Source organism: Cygnus olor, chromosome Z (assembly GCF_009769625.2).
Source record: "Cygnus olor isolate bCygOlo1 chromosome Z, bCygOlo1.pri.v2, whole genome shotgun sequence".
Classification (NCBI taxonomy): Eukaryota; Metazoa; Chordata; class Aves; order Anseriformes; family Anatidae; genus Cygnus; species Cygnus olor.
This window is the reverse complement of record NC_049198.1, coordinates 23,766,192-23,781,409: the sequence shown is the minus strand read 5'-3', so window position 1 is coordinate 23,781,409 and position 15,218 is coordinate 23,766,192. Positions and strand designations below refer to the sequence as shown.

At 45.2% G+C, this 15,218-nt stretch overlaps 1 protein-coding gene across 1 annotated transcript in view; it reads left to right on the top strand.

The window, feature by feature from the left end:
• The window catches only part of THBS4 (thrombospondin 4), a 38,936-nt gene extending 26,137 nt beyond the window's left edge, over positions 1 to 12,799 (top strand). Inside the window, exons 12-22 of the mRNA XM_040540644.1 lie at positions 71 to 178; positions 1,683 to 1,842; positions 2,518 to 2,636; positions 3,429 to 3,481; positions 5,611 to 5,804; positions 6,097 to 6,275; positions 7,184 to 7,232; positions 7,334 to 7,530; positions 8,040 to 8,212; positions 10,303 to 10,442; positions 12,585 to 12,799. Coding sequence (XP_040396578.1) covers positions 71 to 178; positions 1,683 to 1,842; positions 2,518 to 2,636; positions 3,429 to 3,481; positions 5,611 to 5,804; positions 6,097 to 6,275; positions 7,184 to 7,232; positions 7,334 to 7,530; positions 8,040 to 8,212; positions 10,303 to 10,442; positions 12,585 to 12,646 — 1,434 coding nt within the window. The 3' untranslated portion in view covers positions 12,647 to 12,799. The remainder of the gene's footprint in view (positions 1 to 70; positions 179 to 1,682; positions 1,843 to 2,517; positions 2,637 to 3,428; positions 3,482 to 5,610; positions 5,805 to 6,096; positions 6,276 to 7,183; positions 7,233 to 7,333; positions 7,531 to 8,039; positions 8,213 to 10,302; positions 10,443 to 12,584) is intronic.
• Positions 12,800 to 15,218: the final 2,419 nt, after the last annotated feature.

Sequence of the window (15,218 nt, the reverse complement as noted above, 5' to 3'; positions counted from 1 at the left end):
AAGCTGATAATTTTATATTTTCAGTGACTTTAATCCATAGAACACCAGACATATCTCACTTTTTGTCTAGGACAACTGCAAATTTGTCCCAAACTCTGGACAGGAAGATGCTGATGGTGATGGGGTTGGAGATGCCTGTGATGAAGATGCAGATGGAGATGGCATTCCCAATGACCAGGTGCTGTGTGCAGAACAGGGTACAGGAGTCTGTGCAAACAGAAGAATCTCACATTACTGCAGTATGCAGTGATTTTGAAATCTGGCTTGCTACTATTTACTGAAGATTATCTCATACACAACACTGTCAGCAGCTCTCTAAATCCTACTTTTTTCTTTATATAAAGCTCCCTTTTATTAGACCTAAAAAAGAATACACCGAAAAAACTAGGGCTACCTCACCTATCCTTAGGTCCCACTAGTTTACGCTATATTATTATATTTCAGCATTGAATTTTACATCTTTTTTTATACAGAACTTGTCTGCTTTCACACTTTCCCATAACATGGCCTTTAGGAACATTACTTACATTAGCGTCTTTCATTTTAAAGATCAGTTTAGCCTGACATAACATTTCATGAGGGATCCAACCCTCGCCCCCCCCAAAAAAAAAAATTAATGGGTGTCTTGCCAATAACTTGAAAAAGCTTTGGATCATGTTCTGAAAGAGAAAGAGATTTCCATGTGGGGATTCTGCTGCAGAATGCACCAGAGTATAAATTCATATTGTAAAGGCTCGTTTCCATTCACCTCATGTTCTCACGTGTGTGGTGGTGTTCTACACTAAGACCCTTGCGTGGTATTTTTTCATGCACTTGCAAGGAAGACAGCAAGGATGCCCTGTCCAGAGTACAAATGCACATGTGAAGCTAGGGCAGGCTAGCAATCGCAGAAGGCAATCACAGGCTGTTTTGCCACAGAGACCAACCCTCGATTCTGGTAGTTTGAGGCACTTGGTTTTCTAAACGTTCTAGAAGGAAAGATATTAAATCCTCCTTCAACTGTGAATCCCTATGCAGATTCAGCCCTTTCACAATCAAGTAACTTCCATACTGTTGATAAGCTCTGTTTTGCCTCTTGCTCCACATGTGTGAGAAGGTCATGGATGTGCTAGATGAGGGAGACTGTTTACACCTCTTTGAATTTCAGTTTTCCCTGTATGCCTTCTGATGGGAAGATATAGTCAAGAGCAGCTTGTATGACAAAAGAATAAGACTTGTACCTTTTTTGCATCAAAAAATCCTAATTTTCCAAGTGTTTTCCTTTTGTTTGAGTCTCTACCAGAAGGGGGCAACCATCTCTCACTGAGAGTATCTACCAGCCCTATCAAGGTGTCTGAACTGCAACTTTTGAGAAGAAGGTCCGTGTAAGGAAGCCAGGGCATCAAAACAGGTTACTCATGTGAACCCATCCAAAATGAGAATCAGAAGTCAAAGTTATAAATAAAGCGTTATGGTACTCAGTGTTCATGTTTAGTGTTTCCATGGTGTGGCTCAAAGTAGAACTTTGAGGGGGAGCCAGTGAAATCTGGTCCGGAGCTGATGTTCACATAAAATATCCAACTGCCCACAGTAAATATTTCTCATGAAAATAGAAATAAATGCAAGGGTTATGTAAATCCACTAAAGTAGAAATGAAAGATTCAGGGTACGGTTCATACCTAATTTAGATCTATGTCCTGCAGGATAACTGTGTCTTGACTCCCAATGTTAACCAAAGAAATAGTGACCAAGATATCTTCGGAGATGCTTGTGACAACTGCCGCAATGTCCTGAATAATGACCAGAGGGACACAGATGGTGATGGGAAAGGAGATGCTTGTGATGATGACATGGATGGAGACGGTTGGTAATTCCTCACTTACAGCTTCTCTGATGTTCTTGAAATTGACCCAGAAAATGCTATGCATTAGAAACTTCCTGCTACCAGCTGCTAAGCGTCATGTAACGTGGTGTCTTTCTTCATGAAACCTCTGGAAGTATTTTTTTTAGATTAATTTATATCTTTTAGTCTCCATCTGAAGCACCGAATGCTTTATAACAGATAAACTGAGCTTTGTTTCATGTGTAACTTAAGGTCATTGGTCATTCGGTAACTCCTTAAAGGTGCAAACATGTCCCAGAGATCCAGCTCTGCCTGTCTCAGATGCTCAGGAGCTACAAAACGTATTATTTCCATTGCTGTAAGAGGCTTGAAAGAATTGGAAAAAGTCACAGCCCTTCAGATGTAATAACAAAGATAAAATGTTCCATCCTGTAATATGACACAGGGAACAAGACAGAATGAAGTGTGTGTAACTAATGAAGTATGTGTGATTGGGTTATAAGCTGTTCTTCGGCAAGATGTTTCTAACATCTATTAAATGAGCGGATGTACTTCTAAGAAAGATTTGCTATGCAGATTTATTATCTCATTGCAAGATTAAGCGGTTGCTGAAAAGGAATAGTGTTTTTACTATTCTTCATGTTTACCTTGTCCATAAATTGCTTTTAATTAACATCCTATCCACTTTCTGTTAGGTATTAAGAACCTTTTGGATAATTGTCAGAGGATCCCCAACCAAGACCAGGAGGACAAGGATAATGATGGTGTTGGTGATGCCTGTGACAGCTGCCCTACAGTCAGCAACCCAAACCAGGTTAGCAGGCAGAAAAAAATGCCCTTATTTAAGGGTAGGGACTGCTGAGTTCCAAAAAGATGCAAGAGAATGAGGCAGCCAGTGTTTATTTTTTATCAGTAGGTATTCAGGAAGTTTTGTGGAGATTCAGCTGCTTCTGTCATTGAAAATAGGAGCCACCATGTGTATTCTAGTATCTTGGGATGTTGTTAGCATCTCTCCCTTACTAGTATCTTCAGCTGTCAGGCTGTAAAATGTAGGCCTGCTCCAATCCCATGGAGTGCAATGCCACACGCCGCACAGTGGCGTGATATGGTTATATTCAGTATTTCTTTAATTAGGACCAAATTTAGATGTCCGTCCTTAGTAAAATTTTCACTGCTTGTAGGTGAGAAGTCAATGAGACTTTTGATTTGTTTTGAATTCTGATTAAACCCTTTGAAACTACTAAATGCTGGAAGCTTTAAAGAAACATGGTAGATTTTTGAAGCCACGTAAGAGATGAACCTCAGTTATTTCCAGTTGTTGAAGAAATAAGTTGGCACTTATTTCCAGTTGTTGAAGAATCTTGTTTGAACTACTCATCTTGAACTACTCCAGTCTAGTTTACCTCCGCTTATTCATTGTATGTTTTTTTCTTTAATAAAACCGACTTCTTGGTTAAATGAATGATGCAAAGAAGAAAATAGGTTTTACAAAACAAATGTTTTTCTGTGCTTTTATTTTTAATTGGTTATGTTTTGTTACTACTGCTGTTTGAATAGATGCTCTCAACAGCTGATACTGGAACTTCCTCTGTTTTCTTTTTTGCAGTCTGATATTGACAATGACCTGGTTGGAGATTCGTGCGATACCAATCAGGACAGGTATGGTGTGTCATGGCTTGTAACAACAGCAGGGAAGAGAACAGGCTAGTTGTGAGCTGAAGCGTTCTACTGATTCTTGGAGAACTGTTATCCCTCATATTAGGCAGCATTTGATTTCAATACCTCCTCAAGGGGGTCATTTCAAAAACAATGTTGTGATTTATAAGCCTTGTTGGTTCACTTCCCTGTAGCAGTACAGTAATGGAGCCCTTCACCTCCACCCCATGTTCACACACACTTCCTGTGAGTTCCTGTGGAAATGACACTGATAGCAGTGTCAGGAATCACACTCTGAGTACCGCTCAGAGCTTCATAGTGAGGGAACGTGCTCTTTTTTCTTCTTTTCTACCTTTTTCATTCCTCTTTCGTTTTCGCTTTAGCAGAAATTTCACAGTTAAGGGCTATGTGTTTTTTCCATAAGAACACAGTGTTTCAGAACTTTATTAGCATGCGCAAAACATTTCCAAATATACCACTTTGCTTTAGGCACAGCAAGAGTGGCAAGGCTTCTCTACGGCCTTCACATGCCCCGACTGTTCAGGGGAGCATATCCTACGACAAACTGCATAATGCCTGTCTGGAAGCAGGTTCTTCACAACCACCTTTGTGGGCATCAAGTCCTCTCCCATGCTCCTCACTTGAAGCGAGGGGAAAGGGAAGTGATAAATCCTGTGCTGACGCAGCCAAGCTGCAAGGTCTGACCTTGTGGCTCTTGGTGGCTGCTATGAGTTCAGGAGCCTACTTCCCCACTTCTGCTGGGAGCACTTCTGGGAGTCTTGAACCACTAGCTGATGAGGCCCCCAGTGCTTCCGAGCTGTTCTACTCTTAAGTAAATACGGCCTTGTTTTTTTTCCTGTTTTCAAAAAGGGACATGTCTTTTTTCCTCAAACCTAACTAATCCGCGGGAAGACTCTCTTTGGTAGAATGTACTGTAGTCCTGCCTGAGTTTAACCTCTCAATAGATAGACGTGCATGGTCCTCACTGTATTTCCACTTAAGGACTTGAAGGCATTACTTGCTCTGATCTAAAATTAAAGCACCTTTCTTAAGTAGGGAGTGACAGGTGGGGAATATGCATAGCTGTAAACTGCAGCGCTGCCACTTTTGCTCTGCCTCTGCTAAACCAAAGGGTACTGAGGGGAAACATGTCCATTCTGCCAGAAAACATTTTGTTTGTGGTGTGTGTGCAAAACACGCCTGACTTCAGGCCATTACTGTGGCTGTTATCCTCATCTCTGGGTACAGGTCTGAAGTGTCCCTGTACCTCCCCTAGGGAATAAAATCTCATCAGGTCAGTGCACCCAGAATCCTAGAAATGCAACAGCTGTCACAGCTCTTTGACTAAAAAAAAATCTGTTGGAAACAAGAAGTACAAGCCCCTCCATCCCTCCTTTTTTCTTTTTCCCAGTGGTTAAGATGTACTTAGCCTTTGAAATGGAAAAACAAGGCAGTCATTTCATAACTTCCCAAACCCTTTCCTATAGTTTGTGTCCCTGTTACTGGCGACTCTTCATGTAACCACCTGATGTTTTTTGTGGTGCTTGGGATCTGCAGACTTCTTACTGCTTAGCTTCCCAGGGGAAAGTAACGTAACAAAACATGGTATGCAGGAGGTTGAAAGTGATGCTTTTTTTTTTTAAACAAGTCTGATTTCTGGTGCTCACACAGATTCTTTCGTAGGTTTCACTCACACTCACGCATTCATAAGCACCGAGACACTTGTAGACGATATGGACAGAGATGCCAACTGTGGACCTCTTGCTGTGTCTCCTGAGTGCATTTTGATCGGTGACAGGGCACTTGTTGGATGCGCCTTACATACTTGTTAGGAGCGGGTGTCATTTGGGATCCTGGCTGTGGAATCTTTTCCCAATCCCTGTAAGGCTTCCTTTTGTTTTCCTTATCTGGGTAGCCTTCATCCTCTGCCACCTTACTGTATGGCCTGATTGTTCCTTGTCTCTTTGCTGTTCAGCTGCCTGAGTGACACCAGGTCACAAACCCCCCCTCATACATTTCCCAACTCCAGGGGTACCTCTGGTGCATGTCCCATTCAGGTACAGGTGCTCTCCCCTGTGCAGAGGCAGGAGGTGATGCTGGTGTGCTGTTTCTTTTTGTCTCCGTGCTTGCAGCGATGGCGACGGGCACCAGGACAGCACAGACAACTGCCCCACCATCATTAACAGCTCCCAGCTGGACACCGATAAGGACGGGCTGGGTGATGAGTGTGATGAGGATGATGATAACGATGGCATTCCTGACCTCTTGCCCCCTGGCCCTGACAACTGCAGGCTGGTCCCCAACCCAGGGCAGGAAGATGATAACGGTAAGTTGGGCTTTCAGAAGCTGGTTTGGTGCTTATGCACCACGTCTTTCCCCAACACACACACTTAACCTGGCCCAGTTGCCACTTGCACATGTGCTCACTGCACAGCACTGTGTCCCAGGACTGCCTTTGGCCAAGGCAGAGCTCCTCGGGTCCCATCCCCAGGCATTATTGTGGTCATCAGGGCTGAGACTCCATCCACCTGCTCCTTGGACACCCTGATCCAGTGGCTAGGCCAGGTGTGGCTACCTGCTGCACCATAAATCTGCTCTCGCTTCTCTGGTGCGTACAGGTGATGGAGTTGGGGATATCTGCGAGTCTGATTTTGACCAGGATACAGTAATTGATCGGATCGACGTCTGCCCTGAGAACGCAGAGATCACCTTGACAGACTTCAGGGCCTATCAGACAGTAGTGCTGGACCCAGAGGGAGACGCACAGATTGATCCCAACTGGGTGGTTCTGAACCAGGTAAAAATACATCTCTCTGGTCTTTGTTACCTGCCTGAGAAAGATCATTTGAAAAGCACAGTAAAACTGTCGCTGTAATTGCTGGACCTCTCGCAAACAAGTGAAAAGTGGAAACTGCTTGTTGGTTGACTGTTTTACAGGTGTTATAATGAAACAACTTTTCCTTCAGTGCATGACAGCTTGAAGCTTGATGCTGCTAATGAACTAAAATAACTACAAGCTGGTTGACTTGTGCTGGGTGAATTTCACTGCTGCCAAGACGGCAAACATGAGACTTCTGCGTCACCCTGCTGAAATAACAGTCTCATGAGTCCTTTCTATTGTTTGAAAGTCTGACCTGCTGTATAACAGAGCATTTACTCCTAGATAGAGTCCAGTAAATGTTATTTACACTGACACATTTTAGTCTTCAGGAGGTGAATGTGTTCAGAGTCACAAGGAATGGTCATTTGACTCCCACTGCCAAGTGGAGCTGAAATACATAAACCTTCCTTAGCCCCATCCTGGCAGTCAGTTTAGTCTTAAAGTCTGTGGTCAAATTCTGTGAGCTAAGCTTTGCAAAAGCCCTCTTCCCCCATTTGTTTTTTCCAGTCCCATCTCCAGGTCTGCCCAGGCTTGGTGATTTCAGGAGAATTGGGAGAGGGAGGGGAAGTACCAGAATACCAGTAAGTTCAGTCCCGCAGTGGGAAGAGAAAAATCCTTCCTGCCTCTGTGCACACAAGCAGCTGAAACATTAGGATTTGATTATAGCTCTCATTTTAATTCAGAGCTATAAGTGTTACAGACATGTTATGAGCCAAAGGAGGAGACGGATGGAGGGGGTGCTAGCAGGAGGCCAGAAGGAGCTTGACAGGCTTAGCCAACGCAATTCGTCACACACACTAACCACCCTGAATTTAATCTTACAGGGCATGGAAATTGTGCAGACTATGAACAGTGATCCTGGCCTTGCTGTTGGTATGTGCCCCTCTTCTGAGATTCAGGTTTTACAGCAGAAAATCTTTTGGCATGCAAACGCATTTTCTGCAGGCTTGGTTTGAACCTGTGTGTCCTCTTAGGTTACACAGCTTTTAATGGTGTCGACTTCGAGGGCACTTTTCACGTGAACACGGTGACAGACGATGACTACGCTGGTTTTATTTTTGGCTATCAAGACAGCTCTAGCTTTTACGTGGTAATGTGGAAACAGACGGAGCAGACGTACTGGCAGGCGACTCCCTTCAGAGCTGTGGCAGAGCCTGGCATTCAGCTAAAGGTACCGGTCTTGCCTCCTAGCTGGGGACACGGTGGTCACAGCCTGGCAATGCCACCCTGCCAGCCCACTGGCACGGGCTGAGCCCTCGTGCTGCGTGTTGGCAGCTCTGCCCCTGGCCAAGCCATCAGGCTGTGTGTCAGCAGTGCCTCCCGACTGCTGTTCTCCCCTGCAGTGGGCATCAAAACCATGGTCAGACTGCTGCCACTCAGCTCTGCTAACAGCACCGTTTTGTAAGGAACTTCATCACCAGTCCTGCCCCTGCTCATCAGCTGGAGCATTTAGCCTCTGCTCTGATTATTCTGACGGTAACTGGTCAGATTGCTTGCTTCTCCTTAGTCCCAAGTGCTCATTTATTATTCCGTGCAAGCACTAGCTGTAGTTATGAAGGCAGTTATGGGCTCGTGAGTGGGAGGGAGGGTGCTTCTGCAGACCTCCCCACTACAAAAGACTTAGAGCTCCTGGAAACAACATTCCTCTGTGGTCAGCACTGGAAAACTATATTTCTGCAGGCTGTGAAATCAAAGACAGGCCCTGGTGAGCACCTCCGCAACTCCCTCTGGCACACGGGGGACACCAGCGATCAGGTCAGACTGCTGTGGAAGGACCCCCGGAACGTAGGGTGGAAAGACAAAGTCTCCTACCGCTGGTTCTTGCAGCACAGACCCCAAATTGGATATATCAGGTAAGACAGGAAAGGATTGCTAAGGTAACTACGGATTGTATGTCTGCTTAAACTGTTTTCAACACCTAATTTAAGTGGGAATCTGAGAATCCGCAGTGTATCTGTGCTTTGCAGTTACGAAGCATTATAACAGGTCAGAATTGTGAAATTCCACCTGCAATTATTTTCCTAGGAAAGACAATTGCAAGCCAAGCCTGTTTTGTAACTGATGTTTTGTACTATGTGTGTTGTAACTGCCCTACACTAATAAGCCATTTAATGGCTTTAATACCTTGTTTTCCAAGGTACTGCTGGCCTCTGACCTGAAAACAATGCATTCCAAAGTTTCTTAAGCTTATCTTTTAGTTGGAATTGTAGCAGTTTGTTTTTATATTCTGTGATAACAGAAATGAAGTTGTCCACTTAATAGCTGTGATTCTATGATCAGTAATTATCATGATGTGACAGATTTGAGATTGCATAGCATGTACTCAGAAAGTTTATTTGTTGATGCTCTTAAGTGCATGCTAACCAGACTCATTTTGTTATTTGAAAAAGTAAGTTATTTAAAACAGATCATCATTCAGAAGGAAGAGTTTGATTCTGAAAAAAAAAAATGAAAAAAATAAACTGCTCCATCATCACGAGCTCAGGTTTTGCAGCCTCATAATAGAAAAAACACAGGGAGGTCAGTTGTTCTTCAGGAAATCACCACCCTGCAGCTGAGATGCAGTATCTTGGTGGTGTAATAATTCCCCTTTTCTGGTGCAGAGCATCACCTTCAGCAGTAATTGGAGTAAGCATGTTTGATTTAAGAACATTTCTACTGTCAGTCGCTGTGTCCTAGCCACTGGGCAGCAGTGAATAGATTTTGGGTTTCCTTTAGGCCAGGCTGTTTGTGAAACTGCTTTACAAGCGGTCATCTGCCTGTGGTTGCAGGCTTTCTAGCCAGCCTAATTAACAGACCCTGTAGCTGAGGAAGGAGGTAATGCCAGTGTCACAAAATCTGTCGAACTAAATGCAGTCAGGCTTTAAGCAAGGCTCTGCCTGCACTCTATCCACAGCTCACTGTGGTCTATTTAGGCTGGATGCCACGGACCATAATGTGTCTCACAGAGCTTTTCCGATGCTACAAAGAAGCCTAGGAAAAAGACACTTGAGCCAGCCTCTCCCATGGAAGTTTGGAAGAAAACAAGCTCTGTTCATTGTACAGATACTTCTGAATTGCCTCAGCAAATCAGAAAATAAACTCAGGAACATAACAGGAATTGTTGTTTTTTTTTCATATGTTATGGAAAGACGTAGGAACTTTTTTCCCCTTCACCACCCACTATTTTCTTGCATGTTAGGCTGGCTCCTAACACAACAGAGCCCTCATCCAAAATAGGGCCCTCCAGGCTCATCATGCAGTAAGTTGTTTACCTGGTACCCCAGAGGCTGAGGACTTGGCGTATCCAGCCCTGTGATAGCTCAGCTGGCTCCAGTGTGCCCAGTGCAGGGCACGTGCTGGAAATCTGGCAGGGTACAGCTGTTCCCAGAGTTATTTGGGAATTTGCTGACAGTTCTTGTAACAAGAAAGTGCCAGATCATCAAAACTGTTCCTGGAATTAATGATCTTCACATTTTTAAAGAAATCTGATGGTCAAGGAAGCAGCTTTAGGATTCTAAATGGTTTGTTTGAAATTTTGCCTATTAAAAAAAAAAATCTAGCTTCAAACTGCATGAGACAAAGTCCATCTGGTCTTCTTCAGCTGACCTAACCTGATTCCCCCTTTCGGCTATAGTGATCAGCTGTGGACTGACACAGGACTGATGGCAGGGTAAAACATTCTTCTGACTTTTGTTGGATACGTAAAAACAACTACCACCAAAACACAAAAACCTTCTCCCATCTGAGCTCTTTCCTGAGTGCAGCAAAGCTCCACTCCCCCGACTGCAAAGAAGCTTGAACTGCTTTTTCTTCCCTATGCTAGCTGAAGGCGGGAAGGCATGTCCAAGGCTAGAATCAACACGGATTGTTAATGACAAATGACACTAATAAATGATACTACTTTTATAAATGGTGCAGCCTTAGAAAAGATGTAACACAGATTCTGTTTGCTTTCACTAAGGGCAAGATTTTACGAAGGCTCTGACCTAGTGGCAGACTCTGGTGTAACTATAGATACCACGATGCGTGGAGGACGGCTTGGAGTTTTCTGCTTCTCTCAGGAAAACATCATCTGGTCCAACCTGAAATACCGCTGTAATGGTAATTTTTCTCTTTTTTTGCTAACAGCTAGCAAGTGGCCACAAAGAAACGCTAGCATGGCTTTAGGATTAAGCCATCTTGCATCTTCTCCTTTGATTTTCATTTACAAGTTTTTCACAGCTGTGAAACGCCTCCCCTGACACCAGCAACGCCCTGCAGCCCAGCCAGATGGGAACTAACACCCCACCACTGCTCCTCCCAGAGCAGTCACTGCTGCAGAGATTGTGCCAACTAAGTAGTACAGCTGTCATCAGAGAATTAAAGTGTTATTTAAAACCAACCAACCATGAGGGTTGTACATGCACAATATACTGAGGTCATCATATATGGAGGATGCCTTAAGCTCTGAATGCAAGGTGAAGCAAATCCAGAGATCCGCTAGGATCAGTCACCAGACATCAGTGTCGCTTGTGTTAGGGTCTGGTTGCTCCTGTCTGGGGGTGGACAAGATGCTAAGATGGCCTTCCTCCCAGGGGAGAATCCTCCTCAGACTGGCGGAGCACACTGTCTGTCCGCTTAGGGTGAGACCCCCCACGCTGGTGTAGTTTCCTTGCTCTCTGTGGATCCCAGAAGCCTGGATCTGCGTTGGACACAGCTGCTGCACGGACAGGCCCTGGATCTGCAGCTTGTGGTGGGGATGGACCTTGGTTCTCGAGCACTTCGTGCTCCTAGGCTGGTGCTTGTGGAAACAGGGGGACAGCAAAACAGGAACTTCTAGACAGATTACAGTGCTTACAACTAAAGATTACTTGATAAGAGTCTCAAACAGTGTGTGGTTTCCCAGAAAGCACATTTCAAAGCTGCCACTAAAGTTGCAGATACTTTTCCTGGCAGTGAGCAGGCAGTGGCTTTGCTGCAGGCACCACAGTGATTCAATAAAACCACTCAGGGAAGCCTCCGGAGTTCCCAATCATCCCTGGACTTTTTGGATAAGTTCTTATAGTTGCAGAAAAAGATTGAAAAGAATTGAGCCTCAGAAAAGAAGTTATCAAACCAACAGCTGAAAAAAAGCAGAGGATTTGCCACTTTTTTCCTAAATTTTGTGTTTACTTGGTTATTTCCTTTTCTTTTTTTTTTTTTTTTTTTTTTTTTAAGTTTAGAGTCCTGCTCTGTGTCAGGGTGGAAATAACCGGATCAGGTGGCTCAGCTTCACTGCTGTGACTCCATACTTGGGTACTGCTTTAGCTTTCCCATTGGTTCTGTGGCTCTCCAGGTGAGATGGTCTGTCATCTGGCAAAGGGACACTGCAAATTCAGCATCAGTCAGAACTGCCATCACTCTTACAACAGCGACTCACCCATCTCCAGCTTCTTTCATCGATTTTGAAGTTTTTCCAACATTTGCTACTGGTCCTCAGGTTAATGTTTCTGTCTGCTCCTGTGGCATGGAACACCATCACAGGGAAGCTGAAGTAGGATACATGAGAAATAGAGAAGCTGGTGCCATGAGCGTATCTGGGGTGCACAGCAAGATGCCTTTTTTCTTTTTTTTCTGTCTTAGAATCATTTAGTTTAGAAAAGACCTCTAAGAACACCTAGTCCAACATTTAACCTAGCACTGCCAAGTCCACCATTAAGGCATGTCCTTAAGCCCCACATCCACACATTTTCTGGAGACCTCCAGGGTTGGTGACTCCACCACCTCCATGGGCAGCCTGTTCCAATGCTGCACAACTCTTTCAGTGAAGAAATGTCTCCTAATATCCAACCTAAGCCTCCAAACCTCCCTTGGTGCAACTTGAGGCCATTTCCTCTTGTCTTACCACTTGGTGCTTGGGAGAAGAGCCTGATCCCCACTTTGCTAGAGCCTCCTTTAAAGTTAGCTTTTTCACCTTTCCAGTCAGCATTTATTAGTACAAATATAAGAGTGGAAGCCACAAAGTGTTTGGGTGGGAATAAGTACAATGTGAAGATTGATGGTACTCCAGTGTGGGCTGGCATAGTAGCACGCACACTGCCTTGCTAGTCTGTCCATGCTTTTCAGTGGCATATGGTAAAACTGAAAAGAGTCCCAGTCCATTCTGAATGTGTAAACAAAAGAGAAGGCATGTTATGTAAAAACATAGTTGGATAATCAATTTGTGTAAGTGTTCCTTGATTTTGTTGGAAGATACTAAAGTTTTCCATATTTTCCTCTTTTCAGACACCATTCCAGAGGACTTTCAAGAATTTCAGGCTCAGCAATTTGGAGTTGGGGATATTTAAGAAGTAAAGGCAAACTAACATTGCTATTGCAAACAATAAAACAGTATATTTTAAATCCTTATATGATTGTTGTAAGAGTGCACACCGCAGCTTGTTCTCATTGATGTGATGATGTCAGACTTTTTTTGTATAAAAGTGAAAATAAAAATGAGACAAAATATTCTGGGGTTTCAGTTGTGTTCAAATTTTCCCTAACGTCTAAGGAGTGGTGTGTGATGTTCAACGATACTTAAAACATTCCCAGGAATAGTTGGAATTTACTGCCATTTGGGGTTCAGTATTAAACAGGCTGGTGAAGAAAAGGCGATTTTGCCTGTCTGGTCCATGTCAGAGACAAGAGTTTGCATTCAGCCCAAAGTGGATGTTAGAAGAGAGGCGGGTGCTGCTTCTCAGTAGCTTTTCCAAGTCAGCTTACGCACTGGTTGGAAGATGTCCTTTAGAGGAGTTTAACTTCTTCCAGACTTAGTTACCTTTAGGGGACTTGTACTCTGCTCTGGTGAGGCCACCCCTCGAGTCCTGTGTTCAGCTTTGGGCCCCTCAATACAAGAAGGACATCGAGGCCCTGGAGCATGTCCAGAGAAGGGCTACGAAGCTGGTGAAGGGCCTGGAACACAAGTCCTGTGGGGAGCGGCTGAGGGAAGTGGGGTTGTTTAGTCTGGGGAAGAGGAGGCCCAGGGGAGACCTCATTGCTCTCTACAGCTACCTGAAAGGAGGGTGTGGGGAGCTGGGGGTAGGCCTCTTCTCACAGGTAATTAGTGATAGGACTAGAGGGAATGGCCTCAAGATGCCCCAGGGGAGGTTCAGGTTGAGAATTAGGAGACATTTCTTCTCAGAAAGAGCAGTCAGGCATTGGAACGGGTTGCCCAGGGAGGTGGTGGAGTCACCGTCCCTGGGGGTGTTCAAGGCAAGGTTGGACATGGTGCTTAGGGACATGGTTTAGTGGGTGACATTGGTGGTAGGGGGATGGTTGGACCAGATGATCTTGGAGGGCTTTTCCAACTTTAATGATTCTGTGAGGCTTCCTGAAAGACCTCTGTTAGACCTCCCTACCCCTCCCCCCCACCCCAGAAATTTAGGAGTACACCATCACATTCTGTAAAAACAAAATGCTGGCCCCAGGGAGTTGCAGTCAGCTCTTACACAGTGCATGCAACTTTAAGGGTGGGGAAAAAAAAAAAAAAAAAGAAGGTAAACGCAGAATCCTCCACAGTGGAGGATTCTAACTCACACACACAAAGCCAGGCATGGGTCTGCTGCCCAGTCCCTGCCCTGGCCCCGAGCCACGCTTTCTCAACAGGTACTACAATCTTATGACGCTAAATCATTAACTTAAACAAACAAAAACCACAAAGAAACAAACACTGAATCAAGCACTGGCAATCATCAGGAAAGGACTGGAAAACAGAAAGCCACCCCAAAAAAAACAAGTTGTCCCACTGGACTATACCAGTCAATGGGCAGTGAGGTTGGACACCACGTGCATTTCTGCCACGGGCAGAAATTTCATGCTTTTTCAAAATGGAGCTAGGGAAGGAAGAGAGGACAAGCTCCAGGGACAGCTGAAGAGAATGATACTGCAGGCTATGGAAAAATTGCTTTTCAAAAGGACAGGAGTAAACAGTACTTCAGCCTAGGGAGAAATAAATAAATAAAAAGAGGCAGGGGAAGAACATGGTGAGGGTTTTAAAAAAATCACAGGTAGCCCTGAGAAAATGACCAGCCATGGTTGTTGCCCAGTGCAAAAATAGAGTGGGAAATACTGAGGTTAAATGATCAGTCTCAAAAAGAGGAGGTTCCTGTCCTCGCTACCATGAGAACACCCTTAAGGTTTAGGATGCTATCGCAGGCTTGTGACCCACCCTCTTCTAGCTGTACACAGGCTGTAACTGCAGTCATGCTCCCTCAGGAACAAGAGCACAGACCATAACAAAAAGTTGTATCCTCCCTGTCATGCATTTGTGTTTTCCTGGCTGTAGCACCTTCCGCAGGCAGGTGTCCTGTCTGAGTGGTCTGGGGGCAGCGCGGGCAGAAGCAGGTGAGGCTGCACACAGCTGCACGGTGGGCACAGAGCAGCTGCTCCCCCGGCTGCAGCAGCCACGGTGTTCGGGAGCACCTTGACCCTTCCGCACCAGGTTGCCACCTCGGCGCTTGCTCTCTGAGCCCACGCCCCAACCAAGCTCTCCCCCACTGGCTACGGGACTCAAAACACGTTGCCTTGCTCAACTGCTGCCCACAAGAGCCGGTCACAGCCCCGACAGACAGACGTTTTCCTTTCAGGGACCCTGCACTGGGATGCCAGAGCTCACGAGTCTGCTGTGTTGGCACAGCGACTGCTGAGTGGCCCGCAAATTCAGGAACTGCAGAGCCCGGCTCCTGAACCACCACCACCACATTGTTCTGGACTATTGTACAGCAAAAACAGAGCTCCATGTGTGGCCTCTGGCAAGCCAAGACCTTGCAGTCCCACATCTTCACAGCCGGGCACACAGATCCTCCTCACCCCCACCGCCTGCGCCGTCGGAGCAGCAGCTGCAAGCGCAGCGCTCTGGCCTTCGGCGTCCTGGGGCTGCGG